The 17,752-nt window shown below is 47.8% G+C and overlaps 1 protein-coding gene across 7 annotated transcripts in view; it reads left to right on the top strand.

The window, feature by feature from the left end:
* Positions 1 to 17,689, top strand: part of FAM35A (family with sequence similarity 35 member A) — a 69,675-nt gene extending 51,986 nt beyond the window's left edge. For 5 of the 7 annotated variants that reach the window (XM_019555710.1, XM_019555712.1, XM_019555713.1 and 2 more), the window contains 2 exons: positions 15,820 to 15,935; positions 16,936 to 17,689. In XM_019555710.1, coding sequence (XP_019411255.1) covers positions 15,820 to 15,935; positions 16,936 to 17,129 — 310 coding nt within the window. In that variant the 3' untranslated portion in view covers positions 17,130 to 17,689. Of the gene's footprint in view, positions 1 to 15,819; positions 15,936 to 16,935 lie in introns of those variants that run through there. The other 2 variants (XM_019555714.1, XM_019555716.1) reach the window with 2 other exon arrangements.
* Positions 17,690 to 17,752: the final 63 nt, after the last annotated feature.

The following is a 17,752-nucleotide window of genomic DNA, read 5'->3' as shown; positions in this document are numbered from 1 at the left end:
CACCGTGCACTGCTTCCTGGTCCTCCGGGCATTGTCCAGGGCCATCTGGAGGGTGAAGTTGTGATTGTAGCAGCCCTCCGTTGGTATGAAACCCTTCTGTCTCTGACTGATGGCCCCACCGGTCACCGCCCAGTCGGTGATGTGGGCCACCAGACAGCTGGCATACAGGTTGGCGTTGGTGGAGCACAGAGCGATGGGGTCTCCAGTTGCCCGGGTCAGTCGGGTCTTCCTTCTTGTGGATGAGGACCATCATGGCCCTCTTCGAGATGGTTGGTGTGCGCTGGAACTCTCTGCACCTGTTGAAAAGAACAGAAAGAACAAAGCAGCCCAGGTCACGTTTTTTGAGGAGACTGTACCTGATACTGTCCCTGCCAGGGGCGGTGTCCCTGGTCCTCTTGAGGCAGGCTTCCACTTTCTGCAGTGTGAAGGCATCCTCGAACCCCTCCGCTGGGGGGATGGGGATCAGTGCTTCAACAGTCACAGGGTGTGGGGCGGCGGCTTCTGCTGGGGGGTTGAAGACCTGTTGAAATAATTAAACAGTTTCCTGGGGGATGTGGCAGAAAGGCAAAGGTCTCTCCAGGATCTCTCTCACCGCCTTGAGATGGTTGGCTCAGTACAGATTCTGGATCCGGGAGGTGGCCGTCAGGTTGTAGTGCTGGCACCTGGGTCGCCTCTGTGGCTGCGGTCTGTGGTCTTGTCACGTCGTTGGTCTGTTGTTGCCCCCCCAGGGTTGGCCAAACGGTTGCCGAGAGCTCCTCTATGAGCCAGGCCACTGAGGCCTCAAAAGTTGTGGTCCTGGAGAGCTCCTCCAGCCAGAGGGTTTGCCAAGGGGTGGGCATCCTCTGCTAAGGGATGGGTTCCGTACCCGGGGATCCTGGCATGTTCGGGAGATGGGAGGCTCCCAACAGTTCAGTTCCTCCAGGCGGCTCTGGGATCCTTGGTGATTCAGGGGCATTGGGTGGTCCCGGGGTCTGGGAGGTGGGCGTTCTGGTTGGGACGTCACATCCTGCCGGGGATCCCTGGGCATAGACCTGCATGGTGGTGTCACTGGGGCAGGTTGCTCTGCTGGAGGGTCCTCAGAGATCTGGTCCAGTGGGGTTGTTGGCAAGGTGGCTGGTCTCATGGGCCTTTGCACCACAGCCTGGTCTGACAGGCTCACCAACGTGCCGGGTCTCCTCTTGGCTCTGTGGCTCTCACATCCCTTCTGGTGGTTTTTCAGGAGCTTCAGGGCCTCATACTCAGTGCCACACTTTTAAGCAGCACTTTTACCTGCTTATATATTGAATTTTATTAATAGATGTTTAGGCATGTGAATCCAAAAGATGACAAAGCCAGTACGAAAATACAAATCACCCAAGCACGGGACTAACATTAGAGGGATGGGGATGAGGAGGGGAACGGAACTAGGTTACAGAAAATACAGTGTTAGCCAACTAAGCCCAGGAGTGGGGAAAGGGCGGGGAGGGGTTCGTGATGCTGAGAGAGAAAGAAGATAGATGCACACAAACCTGTACAATGGTCTGCAATGGTGGGGGAAGGAAGTGGGTTGAAGAAAGTGTCTCAGTCCATATAGAGTCTTATCGCAGGGCTCCTCTTCAGGTGGAGCTGGATGGTCTGTTGCTGAAGAATCCTCTCGAAGTGAAGTCCATCTGATGCAGAGGGGGTCCAGGCGGTCCCCTTTGGGTCCGGTCCGGCAGCAGTCTGTCCAGTGAAGTGAGAGTACTGGCAGTGGCCCGTGATGTGTTCTACGTAGATGTCGCAGGACCAGCAGATGGTGTCGAACACCATAAGGCAGCGCATCATCTTGGTGTAATGGTGGGAGACGCGGCAGGCACTCAGGACGCTCTTGTTGCTGAGGTCTCAGAATCTGAGCGTTCCCACAATGAGCGCGTCAGTCATCACATTATAGCCACAGCCCCTCAGGATGTTGGCCAGCAGGGTGCACTTGTCCCGCTTGTGAGCCCAGGCATCAGTGAAGGCTTGCCGCTGGTTCTTGAAGGGGATACACATGATCTTAGCCCAAAAAGCTGAGAAGCAATTTTTTTTTTAATTTCGTTTCCTGGGCAAAATTAGTTCTGAATTAATTTCCAAATTTCAGCTGAGCAGATCTCAGTTGTTCAAGTCTGTGTGATGCTACCACCAGCAAGTATCCTACCTCCCAGACCCATAGTCTGGGACTTCAGATACTCCCACTTCACGGCAGGCATCTTACATGCAAGCTCTAAGACCAGGGGTCTTGGAGTTCTGTTGCCCTCTAGTGTTGCTTGCCCTCAGCCAAAAGGCCAAAGGAGCAAGCTAGGGTGAAAGCCCAAAAGCCCTTTCCCATGGCTATAAAGTGTGTAGTCAAGATCCTTGCATTTGGAGGTATTGCAGACTCTCACAGGGGTCAGCCTGCCCACGGTGCAAGAGACGGGCTTTCATCCTCTAACTACACTGAGTCATTTAAGACCAAGAAGATGGTATCTCCCTTGCCAGGTAAGTATGTGATGCATGATATTAGTCCAAAGCCAAAAGGTTCATGATTTTTTATATAGTTCATTAGCCTGGGCCTGAGCACAGTCAGCATTTCAAGCCATGGTGACCCGTCTGCTCAGCAGTGCTCAGTACATGCGTGTACTCCAAATACCCCCCAAACCCCCAAAAAGGGATCCATGTGCTAATTAGTTCCCCACTCATGTCTGAAACTGGATGGTCTTGTCATGAGTCCTGCCATCCTCCAAAAATTTGTATGCAGATAAGGCACAGTAACTTGATCTGGTTCCACTTAATGGGGTGCGGGCACACTAATCATACAACAGACTGAGAGAGGACCTGGCAGAGGGATTTTGGGTGAATTGTTTGGGGCTGCATTTGGTGTTGTTTGCCAGACTTAAGCTACGAGAAGAAGAAACAGGAATCATTGGAAATGGAAAAAAATGCTGCAGCTCAGCTGTGCAAGTGAAGAGAAAGTTGAAATGCATTTAATTTAGTGGCTCACCAAAACTTGAAAAAGAGTTAGTGCTGAGGGGCATTACTATATGTATTATTTAGACTCCCATCAGTATTTTTATCCAACATAGGCTTGTGTTGGTTGTATTTAACCAACTTCCTGGTTGTTTTCCATTAATAAACACATGCTGCTTTTGGCAGCAGTTTAGTGATAGACAATGTCTTTAATGAGATTTCCTTGTATGCAATCATAAGACTATGTGGGGGGGGAAGCCCCTCATGATAGAGGGCAAAAAACCTCATCTTGTATTCAAGTAAATATGGTATATATCTTTTGGAAAGTACCATAATTACAAAGTGGATTACCTGTATAGTACAGGTGAATTCATAGCTGATAAATTAGGTAATTGAGACTGTAATATTTATTGCCTTCATTTCTTAAATTACCCAGCCTGATGTAAAAAAAATTACCCTTTTCCTAATCTGCATGTTTGTCCTGATGATATCTGTGTACTGTATATGGGAGTTGAATTTGGTGAAGTAAGCTGTCACCTGTGAGAAATATATGTCTCTCTAAACCAGGTAGTCTCTAGTCTAAGGCACCATCCTGCTCTGGTTCCTGCCTAAAACAGTTAACTTCCTATCTCCTTTTATAAGAGATTAGTCATAGAACAAAATTTTCTGCTTCTTGTAGTGCCAGGATATTAATAGCTTGTTAAAGCTAATGAGACTGTTTGAATGAAGAATTTTCTGAGAACAAAGCTTGAGTTAAGAAACTGAGACTGGTCAAAAGGAGAAACCAAGTCAATATAAATCTTTTCAGAATGCTTTATTTGGTCCAAGAAAGACTGCTCTGCAGTCTGTTTTATTCTAAAACCTGAAGTTTTGTCCTGTCTAAAAAGAAATCTTTCAAAATCTACTAACCCGCAGACCTTGAAATTAACCATGTGACAAGACAGCAAAACTGAAAAATGCAAATACAGATTCCATGTATAACAAAAATATTATAGTGGTAATAGGATATACAGTTAGAAAAATAATGGAGATAAAAATTGAAGGGAGAGGAAAAAGATAAAGGCCAGTGTTGAGATGGAAAGATACAGTTAGGAAAGACATTAACTACTTGAGTAAGAACAGGACACCCAGTAATTGGAACAAGTGGAGAAGGAAGATCAAAGCAGATTACTGTATAGTTGAATGGTTGTAATAAAGGGGAGAGAAAATTAACCAATGTAGCCACCTTAAAAGGGAGTAGAGTGTACATCTGCTGTTTTTAGCTCTCATTTTTATTTTCTTTTTTATGTCAGCTGTTTTTGGAAACTAGCAGATGCAATGGCCTTGCCATTGTCGTCTTTTATAGTCTTGGGCTTTCTTTTAGTAGGGTGAAGAACTCTTAGTTTTGCATTTAATCATATTAGGCACATCTACATGAGACTCCCTAATGCACAGTAGCCTGTTCTGCTGCACATTGCACGTCACAGCAAAAACCATGCATCACAAAAAAAAATTCACCTTTGCTACTGCACATTAGTGCAGCTACTGCAGCTTTATCTAGTACCTCATATTAGAAGTATTAAACTTTAATGCGCAGTAGCAAAGGCACATTAGTGAACATGTAGATGTGCCCATTGAGTCCCAGTGATCAGCTTCTTGGTGCTTATTTTGTTAGAAGCAGTAAGCTATGCTGTTGTGATGTTATAACTTCCAGTACAAGAACCATAATAGGGACACTCTGGGCATGTCTGCACATGCCTCTACAGCGCCATTGTTACTGCACTGTCATTTAGTACTTCCAAAATGGTTATTTTTAGCCCCTGCGTCGCCATAGCAACACACTGTGGCAACATAGCTGCAGCATCTCAGTTTGTGCCTGCTGACACTGTGTTGCCATAGTACGTTGCTATGGCAATGTAGTGTCATGTGTAGACATGCCCACAGTTGGGCAAATAACTATCAGCCTTTAAAAATATTAGAAGAGTAAATGCTTTCACAAAAAACATGTAATTTTGATGATAAATAAGCAGTAGTATTAAATGCAAGACATATGATAATGCCACTCCATGCTTATTTGGCAGCAGCTACACTACTATATACACTTCTGGGCACTGCATTTTATGAAAGGGTATAGAGCAGTGGTATCAGAGATCCAGCCTGCATGTGTCATATGCCCCGTGGGAATTTGGTGACCAAATAATAGAGCTCTGTGCTCTGGTCCACAGCTTATGGACCAGCCCTACATGTCTGAGTGATGATGAGAAGAGGGCTAGAACAGGTGGATATTGGAGAAAACCATGCTCAGCATGAAGAAGAGCTCTATGACTGCCATAATTATAAAAGAAGATTAAAGCAGCTGGGATAAATTGTTGGAGGAAAAGTAAAAAGCGGAGTTCTGCCTGTACAGTTAGAGCAGGGGCAGGCAATTATTTCGGGCGCAGGGCCACTTACCCAGTTTTGGCAGGCTATCGAAGGCCGCATGGGTAGCCCCACCCCTTGACAAGTGCCCCGCCCCTTGACTGGTGCCCCACCCCCTGGTGACCATCTTGGAGCCAGTGTCCCAGTGTCTTGTGACCAATGTCCCAGGGCCAGCACCAGTGGGGCCCAGAGTGGGGCGCAGGCTGGCAGGGGGAGCTGGTCCACCTCCATAGTGCCCCTGCCAGCTGGGACTCCATGTTCTTGCCACCCTGCTCTGGACCCCGCCGGCACTGGCCCCGTGACACCAGTGCGGGCCCTGTACTTCCATTGGCTCCCTCCCTGCTCACACACAGTGTCCCCTTATCCCTGCAGTACAGGCAGGGGACAGCGCACAGCCCCGATCCTCTGCTCGCCAGCAGGGAAGAAGCTGGTGCTGAGTGTGGGGAAAAGTGGCCCCTCGCCTGCCCCATGGCTGGCGCTCCCTGCACAGGGCTGTCTGGAGCAGGCACAGGCAGCCTCATGCAGGCTGCAGGTGGCTGCAGCGTGGGGTGCTGGCCATGGGGCAGGCGAGAGGCCACTTTTCCCTTCACTCAGCACCAGCTTGTAACCCACCCCCTGCCAGGCTGGCAGTGGGACCAGGTTACAAGCTAGTAACCTGGGAAGGAAGCATCCCCGCCCTGTGCCTGATGCCCCATGCTGCAGGCACTTGCAGCCCGTGTGGGGCTGCCTGTGTCTGCTCCAGACAGCCCTGTGTGGGCTGCGAGCATCTTTTCTCCATGCAGGGAAAGAGCCCAGGGGGAAGCAGTCCCTCCCCCACCCCACAGCCGGTGCCCCACGCTGCAGGTGCTCATGGTCTGCATGGGATGTCCAGAGTGGGCACAGGCAGCCCCACATGGGCTGCAAGCAGTTGCAACATGGGGCACCGGGTGTGGGTGGGGAGGGGCCGCTTTCCCCGCCCCATGCTCATTCCTTGTTCGAGGTCCCCTTGCCCCCACTTACCTGAGCTTCCCGTGCCGGGGCAGCCACGTGCTCCCAGCCCAGAATCCTGGCTGGGGGGCAGGGCCAGGTGGGCCTGCTGTTGTGGGAGCCTGCTGGGCTTCCCCTGGGTCCTACTGCCCTTGGTTCCTTTTATTTTGACAGGAACCAAGGGCGGAGAAATATTAATTTTCTGCATTTTTTTTTAGGGGCCACACGGGCTGGATAGAATGGCCTCGTGGACTGGATCCGGCCCATGGGCCATATTTTGCCCACTCCTGAGTTAGAGGGTGTGATATATGGAGTTATGCTTGCTGTTCCCAGATTACAGAGCAGAGTGGAGGGTATTTGGTTTTTGGAAATAATTTTACCCTGTTGGTACTGGCTGAGGGTTTTTGCCTTCCTTTGTAGCAGGGTGCATAGCATCCTTGGATCTCCTAAGTCCATTTTAACAATCCTTACAGAAGAGAGATGCTGACAGCCCTCATCCTCCTGCCTTATCCATGGCAAATTAGGGTGCTTTTGGTGGATTTGGGCAATATGCCTTGCACAACAGGGTTTGCTTTTAGGAACAGGTTAGACGAGGATTTGTATGGGATGGTTTGGATGAGGATGATCCAGCCTCAAGCAGGAGGGGTGGACCGTGCTCAACTTCTGTCCCAGTAACCAAATCTGTGTTATCTGGCCTGTGGGGCTTCCCACAAGTCTAAAATTTGGCAATGTGGCAAGCTGCAGCAAGTACTGCTGTCACCACTCGCCCCTCCCTGTACCTTCCCAAATTCCTGGACCCATGACAAGCCTTATTAACTAGATAATATGGTCCCATGTGCCAGATCATGCTTGCAGGTGGGGTCACTCCACAGCTGAATCTGGCATGTAGGGTTGTGCTAGCATGCCAGATTGCATCCATTGACTGATGCCATGCACCGATGCCGCATTGGATCCAGCCTCCAGACTGGCCCTGTGTGGCTCATAGATCAGCCTGGAACCACTCATACAGCCTACAGGGCCAGAAGTTTGAGCACCACTGGACTAGATGACCTCAAGCCCAATTTTTCTATGATTCTCTAACTCCTATGGCATGCAGACTGGTCTCATGGGTCCAGATGAGTTTGACATTCCATTGTAATGAAACTGGATAGGATCCATGGATGAAGAATATAAGCCATGGAAGGAAAGGTTAATAAAACTAGATATGCCACAGGTATGACTCAGGTGTGGGAGGTCAGGCTTAGAAACTGAAGGTTTGCAATATTATATGTCCAGAAGCTAGGCCAAGGTTCAGAGTACTGGGTGTCGGTCTGAGTCCAGTGCTTCATTCCAAGGTATCAGGTAATTCCATGTTCAAGATCAGGCGAGAATTTAGGAGCCAAGGAATGCAACACGCAGGATTAAGTAGGCAGGAGCCAAGGTATGGAGATTCAAGGCTGGACACAGAGCAGGAAGCATCTGAGGCAGAAGCAAGACAGGTGCAGGGCACAGGCAAGTCAAGAGGATCTGAGAAAGGAGTGGGAGTATCCAAGTCAGGCACAAAGGTTCACTGCAGAGATACTGGAATGTTGTTGTAGGGACAAGGCCCTGCAGGAAGTGGGTGGGTTTTATAGCCCTTCCATCAGGACGGGCTTCCCATTAGTTCCCTTGGGTCACATGGTCTCCCACTGCAAACCTTATGGGAGAGACTGGGTCCAGCACCCAGCCAGGTACTTGGTGGTACTGCAGCCTAGGTATCTGCCCACAAGCCTGAAAGACCCAGGTTTGAGCACCAGGTGTCCTGACAAGGTAGCATTGGAGATTGTAGCAGCAACCTGGTCCCAGAGGCAGCAGTGATGCACCCTGGTGGTTGAAGAATTCCTGTCCTGTTCCACCTCTAACCTATCCCCCTTCACTTTCGCCTGCCAGGCCTTGATATTCTTAACCTTGATATTCTTAACGTTTAGAAGGGAGGCTGCCACGGGAACTTAGAGTGAGTCTCATTTGGTCCTCTTGCCTGTGGGTCCCTTTTGGATCTGTGTAAGGAACTGGACTCTATCTGTTCCTTAAACTGCATGGGACTGCCTAGCCCCTACACAAGTACACCAGATGCTTTATGAGCTAATCACGGCCTCCAACCTCCCCTACAGCCATACCTATACTTCTCATGAGTTGCCAGTCACTCATCAGTGGGTGCTGAGCTCAATTTCCACTCACTCAGTCTGGGCCTCCCTGCCTGTCTTTGCCCCTCTTTGAGGCTTAGTTCTATGTGCCTATATCCATCTCTGTCCCTTCTGGAACTCGGGTTCCTATGTTCCTAATTGGTTTCTGCCCCTCCTGGGCTATGGGCTCCCTGAACCTGTTGATTCTTACCACATTTGGGCTATGGGTCCCAGACCCTGTTTCTCGCCGCCCTTGGGCTATGCTTCTCTAGTTTTCACCCTTCTCAGGCTATGTTCTTCGCCTCTCTTGAGCTATGGAACCCCTGGTCCCAATTCTGCCCTTCTCATGCCCTGTGGTCAAGTCTTTCTCCCTTTCTCTAGTCTTCATCCTCTAGTGAAAGATTGCTCTGTGTGTTGGGACCCAGCTCCTGGCAGGGCTCCCTACAACTGTTGTGTGCCTCTTTGGCACCTCCAGGACCTCCAGCCTTCCCTTCAGGCCCAAACCCAAACTGCCAGTAACAACTACAATGCAAGCATAAGCACACGGGCTGTAACATAAGTCCTACTCCTGACTGTGTAGCTAACCTTTCCCTGTAAACCTGTAACCTTATTTGTAACCTTCATTGCTCTCATTTGGTCTCTCAGCTCTGGTTTTTTGAATATAGGTTTCCTTCTGTGGAGGCTTGTCTTCAGAGCAAACAGCTCCCAGCCATTCTCTCTGACAGAGTCCTTTTCAAAGAAGAGCTCCTTCCCTGGCCACCCACAAGGCCGGACTAACTCCTCTATCAAGCCCTGGGCTTTTATACCTTCTAAGCCCTGCCCCTGAAGGTCATGTGGCTCTCCTCACCACCTGCTTGTTTCATCAGGACTTGCCTTCTTGCTATAGGAGCTGCCAGTTACATCTGTAGCTGCTTCCTTGTTGCCTGGCTAGGGTCTGCTCTACTGTGTTGCTCAGAGGTAGGCAATTTTTTGGGCTGGAGGGCCGCTCAACAAAATTTGATGAGCTCTTGGGGGATGGGGAGGGGTGGTGACGCAGCCTCAGCCCCATCACAGCTGTTTACACTGTGCAGGGGTGTGGGGATGGCCTGGGGAGATTTCAGTTTATCCTAGCTAGATGGAGCAGGTTGGCAGGGTCACCATGGGGACAAGTCCAGGACCCCCATGGCCAGATGGATGGGATAGAGCCATGGTTGAGAAGCATCCAGGAGCAGGATGGGCAGATGGAGCCAGGATTGCGGGGCAGACCCATGAGGAATAACAGCCATAAGTTGTTGTAGAGTAAGTAGGTTTAGATTAGACATCCGTAAGAACTACTTCACAGTTAGGGCAGCGAGGATCTGGAACCAACTTCCAACGGAAGTGGTGCTGGCTCCTACCCTGGGGGTCTTTAAGAGGAGGCTTGATGCCTACCTAGCTGGGATCATTTGAGACCATTTTTTTCTCCTGCCCAGGCAGGAGGTCGGACTTGAAGATCTACAAGGTCCCTTCTGACCCTGCTTCTATGATTCTATGATCCACTCCCCACATTCCTGTGACAGGCGCTGGTTCACAGGCAGAGGCCATCTGCTGCCTACAGAACCAGCACCAATGATAAGGATGTGTGGGGAATAGATCATGGCTCTGCCCTGGGCCCCAGCCCTATGCTGACACTGTCCTATGATCCTGGCCCCGCCAGCCGATCCTGTTCCCAGACACTCCTCCCCATCCATCTGCTTGCCGCCCTGTGCTGTTTGCCCAGCCGAACACACCCTGCCCATGGGGATTCTGGATGGGTCTCCATGAAGACCCTGCCCACCTGCTTTGTCTGGTGCACCCAGTGGCGGGTGCAGGGCAGATGGGCCCAGGGTACCCAGGCAGCATAGCCAGGGTCTGGCAGTGGTGGGACACCTGCTCCCAGGAGGTGACAGTGGGGGCTGCCAGGAAGCGGACTCCAGCTGCTGTGTCCCGACCCTCCTGCCAACCACTCAACCCCACAGACTACAGCTCCTAGTGTACCTGAGCCACATGTGGGGATAGGACCAGCTGCATCAGGCAGTGGCTCCATGCCTGGGGGCAGCAAAACCAGCTGCACGCATCACAATCTGAGATCCTCCCTGTGCTTGGGCTGAGTGGGGCCGAAGGACCAGCCGTGGGCCAGATGGAATCACTCATTTTGCCTGCCCCAGGTGTTGCTGTAGCAGAGCCACACCTGCACTTGGCAGTCCTAATCTATGGCATCTAATTGCCTTCCTCCTTGCAACCAGCTTACTCTGTACAGTGTTCCCTTGACTGGTGGCAGGTGTTCTTTTCCTCAATGGCGAGCACTCTGCCCAAGTAACAGGACTTCCCTGGTGCCTACTCCTTTGCAGCTACCCTCTGTTCAGCTCTTTGGACTATATCTGCTGCAAGTTTTCCCTTAAAGTAATGGGAGCATTAGTTTTCCTGTTACAGAGATAAAAAGAGAGGACCTGATAGCAGTTTTCAAATATTTGAAAGGCTTCCATAAAAAAGGGAGAAGAACAGTTCTTGCTTGTTACATGGGACAGAACACTAAGCAATGGGTTTCAGCTGCAGCAAGGCAGATTTAGCTTCAGATTAAATCTTCAGAAAACTTTCAAGTTGTGTAAGACTGGATATAAGGAACAACTTCTTCACAGTTCGTGTGACCATGCTCTGGAATAGAGTCCCAGGAGGGGCGGTGCAGGCTCCTACCCTTGAGATCTTCAGACGGAGACTGGACACACACCTTGCTGGGGGTTATTTAACCCCAGCAGTCTTTCCTGCCCAGGGCGGGGGAGGGGTGGGGTGGACCCAATGATCTCACAAGGTCCCTTCCAGCCCTAAACTTCTGTGAATCTGTGAACAGTATGACAATGAAAAATGCTGCTTAGGGAAGTTGTGGAGTCTCTTTAAATTGGAGGCTGTCAAGAAGAGGGTGGGTAGGCATTACTTACTTGAATCCAAGACAAGCCTTTTTTTTTTCTCCAGTTACCATGGGGAAGAAAAGCCTCATTTTAGTTTTGAGTATCGGCTTGAGGTTGGTTATAGCTCAGCTCTGGCTTTGGCCATGGGCTCAGGGATAAAACCACAGCTGAGATGCTGCCTGCCCCAGGCTGGAGAGAGGGAGTGGTCTGGGCACACGTCAGACACCTGCAGTAAGGAGTTGGGGGACATGCAGCCTGCTTGTTCTCCCTCCCCCCCCACAATTGGCCCCTTGGCCTTCCCTCCACCCTCCTTACTTTCCTTAAGCTCTAGCTGTGGCTCCAGCCCCTCTGGGCTTTTTCTGGAACAGGCCAGGGCTGGGGCTGCCACTGTTGCCAGTTGACCTGGAGCCACCCAAAAGGTAAGTAAGAGGGGAAAGCAGGGGTTAGGGGAGGGCTGGCTGGCTGGCAGCAGGGTCATTGGTTAGGAGAGGCATGTGGCAGGGGGGACAGGCAGCAGAGGGCAGGCACAGAGGCTAGAGGCAAAGGGTGGCGGGGGGGAGGCAAGGTTTGGGGGGTGTATTTCCCCCCCCCCACTGCTTTAGGTGAATTAATGCAAATGAGCCCCCAATAATTAAATTAGATACATGGAAACATATAACATTTATAAATATTCCACGCACAGAATGTAATTATTGAGGGGTCATCTTAAATCCAAAGTTGTCTTGGATTTGGGTAAATACAGAAAAAATAAGACTTTCAGTATCTGTGCAAGGGGTTGGTGGATGGAATCCCCGATATCCCTTCCAACTCTACAATATGATTTTCAGTGCCATTTGATTCAGTGAGGAACAGACTGCATACATAGTCCTTTTTTGTTGTTTTGGATCTGATAACAAGTTTACCATGCAGACATCTTGTTATCTCCTTTAGAAAATCAGTAAGAAGAAAAAGAATAAGATTTTTCTTCTGTTTCTTTCAAGTATTATATCCTCAAGAATTAATAAAATTCAATAAATATTAAAAAACAAATGCTAGTTCTAATTAATTTATGGACACAAGTCTTTCTGAAAAGGAAACATGATTTTTTCCTTTTTAATATTACAAATGATTCTTAGTTGATTAGAAGTATTGCCAGGGGAACGTAACAACTGCTTAGCTGCCAACAGATTCTTCTAGTCTTAACTGCTTGCCTACAGAAAGTAGGCTGATTTGGCTGCAGTACTGGTTAGGCATTTGGAGTTGAAAGCAGGAAATGTCCTTGAATCCTGAAATACCGTTGCTTTACTTGAGTATATTTGTTTTTGCTATAATTTAATTCCACATCATGTGGCAGGCACGGTAGACACACCTGTGTATATACAACACATATACTCCATATATTTGCTTGCTCTGCTTATTTTGAGCTTTAGAAGAATGCATTTTCACCCTCTAATAAAAATACCTGCATGTTCCTTTTTAAAAAAAATTCCAGGGCTTACATTTACAGATTTTTTTTTTAAGTTTAAAAAGTTATTAGAAAAGAACACTTGTCTCATAAGTCTGTATTTTTTTTGTCACTGTACTTCCTGTTTGTGTAGATCAGGCCAAAATTATCCATGCTAAGGTAAATTCTCTTTAACTTAATAGGAGGTGTGTTTCACTAGGTATGGCAGGTTTGGCTCATAGCAAGTAGCTCATGATAATAACTTCAAAATAGAGAGTTGAAAACGTCCTTAGATCAGGAATGGGCAGTTATTTCAGCTGGAGGGCTGCTTAATGAGTTCTGATGAGCTGTGGGGTTGTAGAAGGGGGGGGGTGTATGTGTGTGCACGCGTGTGTGTGTGCATGCAGGGCATGGGGAGTGGTTGTGGGTGTGTGGGATGATGTGAGGGAGGGCTCGTGGCCCATGCAGGCAGAGTCCCAGAGCAGCACACAGCTCTGGCCATTTCTGGGAGCTGCAAGCGTTGGCAAGGAGCTGGGCCAGACCACCATGTGTCTGTTGCACAGGGCTCCCTGCATCTCAAGTGCAGCTCCCAGGACCTGGCCAGAACTGCACATCACAAGCAAGGAACCCCACACGATGAAGCCAGCAGCCTGGCTCCACTCCCTGCCAACACGTGCAGCTCCTCAGACATTGCTGGGAAGCAGGGCTCCCTGCTGCACTTCTGGCAGAGGTGGAGTCCCAAGAGCTGAACATTGCAGCAAGAAGCAGCAAATGCCACCAGCTTGATCATGCAGGACTTCCCCCTGGTGGCATGTGAATCTTGGGAGCTGTACGTTTGCCACAGGGAGCCCCATGTGATGGAACCAGACCAACCTGAGCTCTGTGTTCTGGCCACCTTGATGGGTGTGGGCCCCAGGCTCTGCATTCCTGCCCATTGTAACTTTTCCCTGCCCCCCAGTGCTTCCTAGAACACTGCAGCAAGGACATGAGGAGAAGCCAGGGGAGCCAAGCGGTTTCTCTGGCAGCAGCAGCAGTGGCCCTGCCTGGAAGCTGTGTGCTGCGTGGGGCCGGGGTTGGGATGCTCTCCCACATGAGTGTGGGAGCACAGTGTGTTGCCCAGGTGGCCGTGGGCCTCATACGAATGCAGCAAGAACAGCTGTGGGCCAGGTAGGGTACAATTAATTGGTGGGCGCTTGCTCATGGGCCAGATTTAAATTGCCTGGCAGGCCAAATTCAGCCCACAGGCCATATGTTGCCCACCTCTGCCTTAGATCATTCTTTAAGTGATTAAGGGCCCCTCTAGACATGCAGGTAAATCACAATAGGATCTGATGCATAATCCACATGTCTGTTTCTTGCCATGCCACGCATGCATGGCAGGAAGCATGACTAGGATCATGAATTAGATCCTATCAAACCTCATTTCTGGTGCAAGGGGAACACAGGATCATGATCCCAGGCTCCCCCTGCACCAGCAAGTAGAAGCTCACATGACTGGCAGCCCCCTCAGCTGACAGGGCTCCCTGACATGAGGGTATGCTAGGCATTCCTGCAGCTGGAAAGCAGCAGCTGATGTGATCCACACATCCATGTGGCTGGGACACTGTGTCAACTGTGGTCTCCTAAATATGGGGGTGCCTGAAGCACCCCTGTAGCTGGGAGCCCTGTCAGCTGATGGGGCATTCAGCCACAGGGGCATGTGCTCCCATGACGGAGCTCCTAGACTCAGGTGTACATGGGCCTTTCCCAGCTGGAAGCTCTAATCAGCAGATGGTACTCCCAGCCGTAGGGCCCCCAGCCATCCATTCAATTAACTGCACAGTAGGAAGCAGCTACAACGTTATTAAACACATTTTGTGGAATTACTTTGTAGCTTATTCCTCATTTTTGTCTCGCAATTAATTGATTGAACATGTGGCTGAATAATCACTTCAGATGTGATTAACTGGTTAGTCATGCTTTAAGTATAATATGTAGATGGGGCCTAAGAGAAGTCATAGAGACATAGAAAAGCTTTTGGTTATAACTCTATAGTTAATCCAGTAACAAAAATCCTTGTCTCACATTTCCCTGAACCATAGCTATTTCCCATTATTAGTTATAGACCTATCTTTGCTTTTCATTATTTTAGTTTTGAAAACAATAAATCTTGCAAGATCTATAAGATAGGGAAGAATTAATATTACCACTTTTAGCAATGAGGAAATGGGCACAAAAAAATTATGTGGCTTGCCCAAGATCACACAGAAAATCCATGGCAGAACTGATCACACAACTTTAATGTCTGTGTTTTTAGGGCATGTCTAGACTGCCTCCAGATCATGCTATGGAGTGGCTCAGTGAAGTAGAGCGCATCTCTTCTGTTTGCACTAAACTCCTAATTGATGCAGTGTCTCTGCCTGAGCATAGAGCTAGACATGTACCAATAATTACCTAACACAGAGAAGTTTTTTCGTGTGTGACCAGGGCTGTTCTGAGGTGGATAGATTACCTCTGAGATGAATTTAGCATGCACAGAGCAGGCGTGCCTTGCTTCACAGTAGTACTCTATAATATGGTCCAGAGATGTTGCAGGCACATCCTTAACCATAAATTATCCTTCCCTCAAGTCCTAAGTCAATAGTGCAACTATGAGCTTGAAGAGTAAGTGTCAGATGCCCAACTGGTCTAAACCAGCATCACACCATAACTTGCTTTTATCAATACCTGAAAGGTCTCAAGTGGTAGAATTTTTATTTTCCTTCAAAATAAAGTTTTTTGGCAAAAAGCTGCAAAAGCATAACTTCCCCATTTTCTGCAAATAACTATTAACTTATAGTTCAATGGCACTGTCATTCATTGTGTTTGGAATTCAGCAACCTCAAACTTTTCCTCTCTAGATGGTAAGAGTTGAGAGCACAACAGAGATTCGTCATACCACTAATATTATGTAATTGAAAACAATATTTAATTACCTTGACCAGAAGTTGTTTCAGCTATAGAAATTCACCATTTCAAATTCTTTGTGTAAGAGTCTAAGAGTCTGCATACTTGTTTTCTGTTTTAGACCTGCCCTGATGACTGTAGAACATGGGGAATGTGATATTTGTATTCATGTGGTGTCAGAGTTGATGGAAAAAATCTTCCTTAATATTCCTGCAGACTGGCTGAACAGACTCGTAGGTACTGTTCCATAAGTTATTTGCTAGTAGAACTATTAAGTACACAACAAAAAATCCCAAACCATAACAAACATAGTTACTGACCACACACCAGAGGCAGACTGCTGGATGAGACAGGCCATTGGGATCGGTACAGTATTTCTTATGTTTTATATAACATATTTTTAATCTTTAAAACAATTTGTTTCATAGTGACCTTGGGAGATGCTTATACCTAATTCCCAGACTTCAGAAATTATTACTCTGAAGTTAAGTTGCTAAATATCAGTCAGTTATTTAAAACTTGGGTCTGTTTAAAATATCTGTGTGCCTCTCCTTTCAGAATTCCCCTGAGGTGGCAGAACTTAGCCTTTCTGCCAGCAGAATAACACTGTCTGCAACTAGAAGACAGCCACTACTTGGTAAAAGATGTGTAGATATGCTTGCATCTTGTGACTGCTGTGGTCATTTCAACATCTGGTGCCTTCCCATAGTTCACTTCACTCCTGCCAGCACAGCTGGCAAGCTGTGGAGCCATGCTGACATGAGTACTCTCTGGGGGTGTCCCAGTTGTGACTTTTTGCTGGCAAAAGTTCCAGTGGTATAAGCAGTCTTGTGTCAACAAGGCCTTAACGTGAGCTTTTGTTTTGTTTACAGCAGGGCTGTCCAACTGGCTGCCTGTGGGGGGTGCATGTGGCCCATGAGGAGTTAACATATGTTCCCTGAGTAAATTCAGGGACCTAAGGAATTGTAGCTCATCACATAAATAAAGATCTTGCCAAATAAGAGTGTGTTCAAACCTCTTCCAGAGAAGGATATATGTGTTTTTTAATTACTAGCTAGTTTCCGAACTTTGTTATTTATTCAGTGCTTTTTTCCATTTCTGTTTTAACCTGGAGTACCTCAGTGACAAGACTGGACAGATTGGACTGTAAAATGACAGCTCTCTGGGGTGGAAGGGAGACTTAACTATTAGTTGCATGACAGCAAAGCATGACTGGTTGGTTCTCTGTCTTTTGCAGGGCCCTCTTCAGATACAACCTATGCCATGATAGTAGCAGACCTATGCCACTCACTGCTAGCAGATACCAAAGCATCCTATTTGTTGGAAATTAGAAGCCATTTTGTGCTGGATGAAAACAGCTATCCTTTGCAACAAGATTTTCATCTGCTGGATTTTCATCCTGAAATCTGGAGCACTGACCTCTGCAGTTAACAGAGATCATATGAGCAAGCCGATAGCAAGCTAAAGAAAACAAATAAATTAGCCCATGAGAGTGTTTTTTAAAAGTATAAAATTGTTTTATGCTTAATTTATACAAAAATCTAAATATGGAAATTTGTTATTTGTATATACTGCTTCTGTAGTATTTCATGAATTGTCATGTGGTATACTTTTATACAACAATTTTGCTTTTATTTTCATTAAAGAGGATTTTCCCCATTGATTGCTCCTCCTCTTTTCATCATGTAGCAGCTAAACTTAAACCACTACATAATGCAGCCATCTGATTATTAAGCTACATTAGCAGGAGCACATGGTATTCATGTTCTCTAATTTGCACAGCTTCGTACAATAACCTGCAGACATTGACCTTAGGATATACGACACAGTCAGTATAGCCATTGACTGTTGCAGAGGGGAAAGAGAGAATGGTTAGAAGAGGAGAGGTCTATAGCAGTTTTTGTCCATCTGAAACATTTATGTATATCTGTATGTATATCATTCAATCCCTGTAACGTTATGTAGAATCGTTAAATGGCAAATCTCACATAGTCACAGTACTTGTTATTTTCTATAAGCAGCACTGAGAAAGGAAGGAAGCAGCATTAGTGCAG

The sequence above is a fragment of the Crocodylus porosus genome, unplaced genomic scaffold (genome assembly GCF_001723895.1).
Source record: "Crocodylus porosus isolate Cpor-Errol unplaced genomic scaffold, CroPor_comp1, whole genome shotgun sequence".
In the NCBI taxonomy this organism is placed as follows: domain Eukaryota; kingdom Metazoa; phylum Chordata; order Crocodylia; family Crocodylidae; genus Crocodylus; species Crocodylus porosus.
Note: the sequence above shows the minus strand (reverse complement) of the source record. Positions and strands in the feature narration are given on the sequence as shown.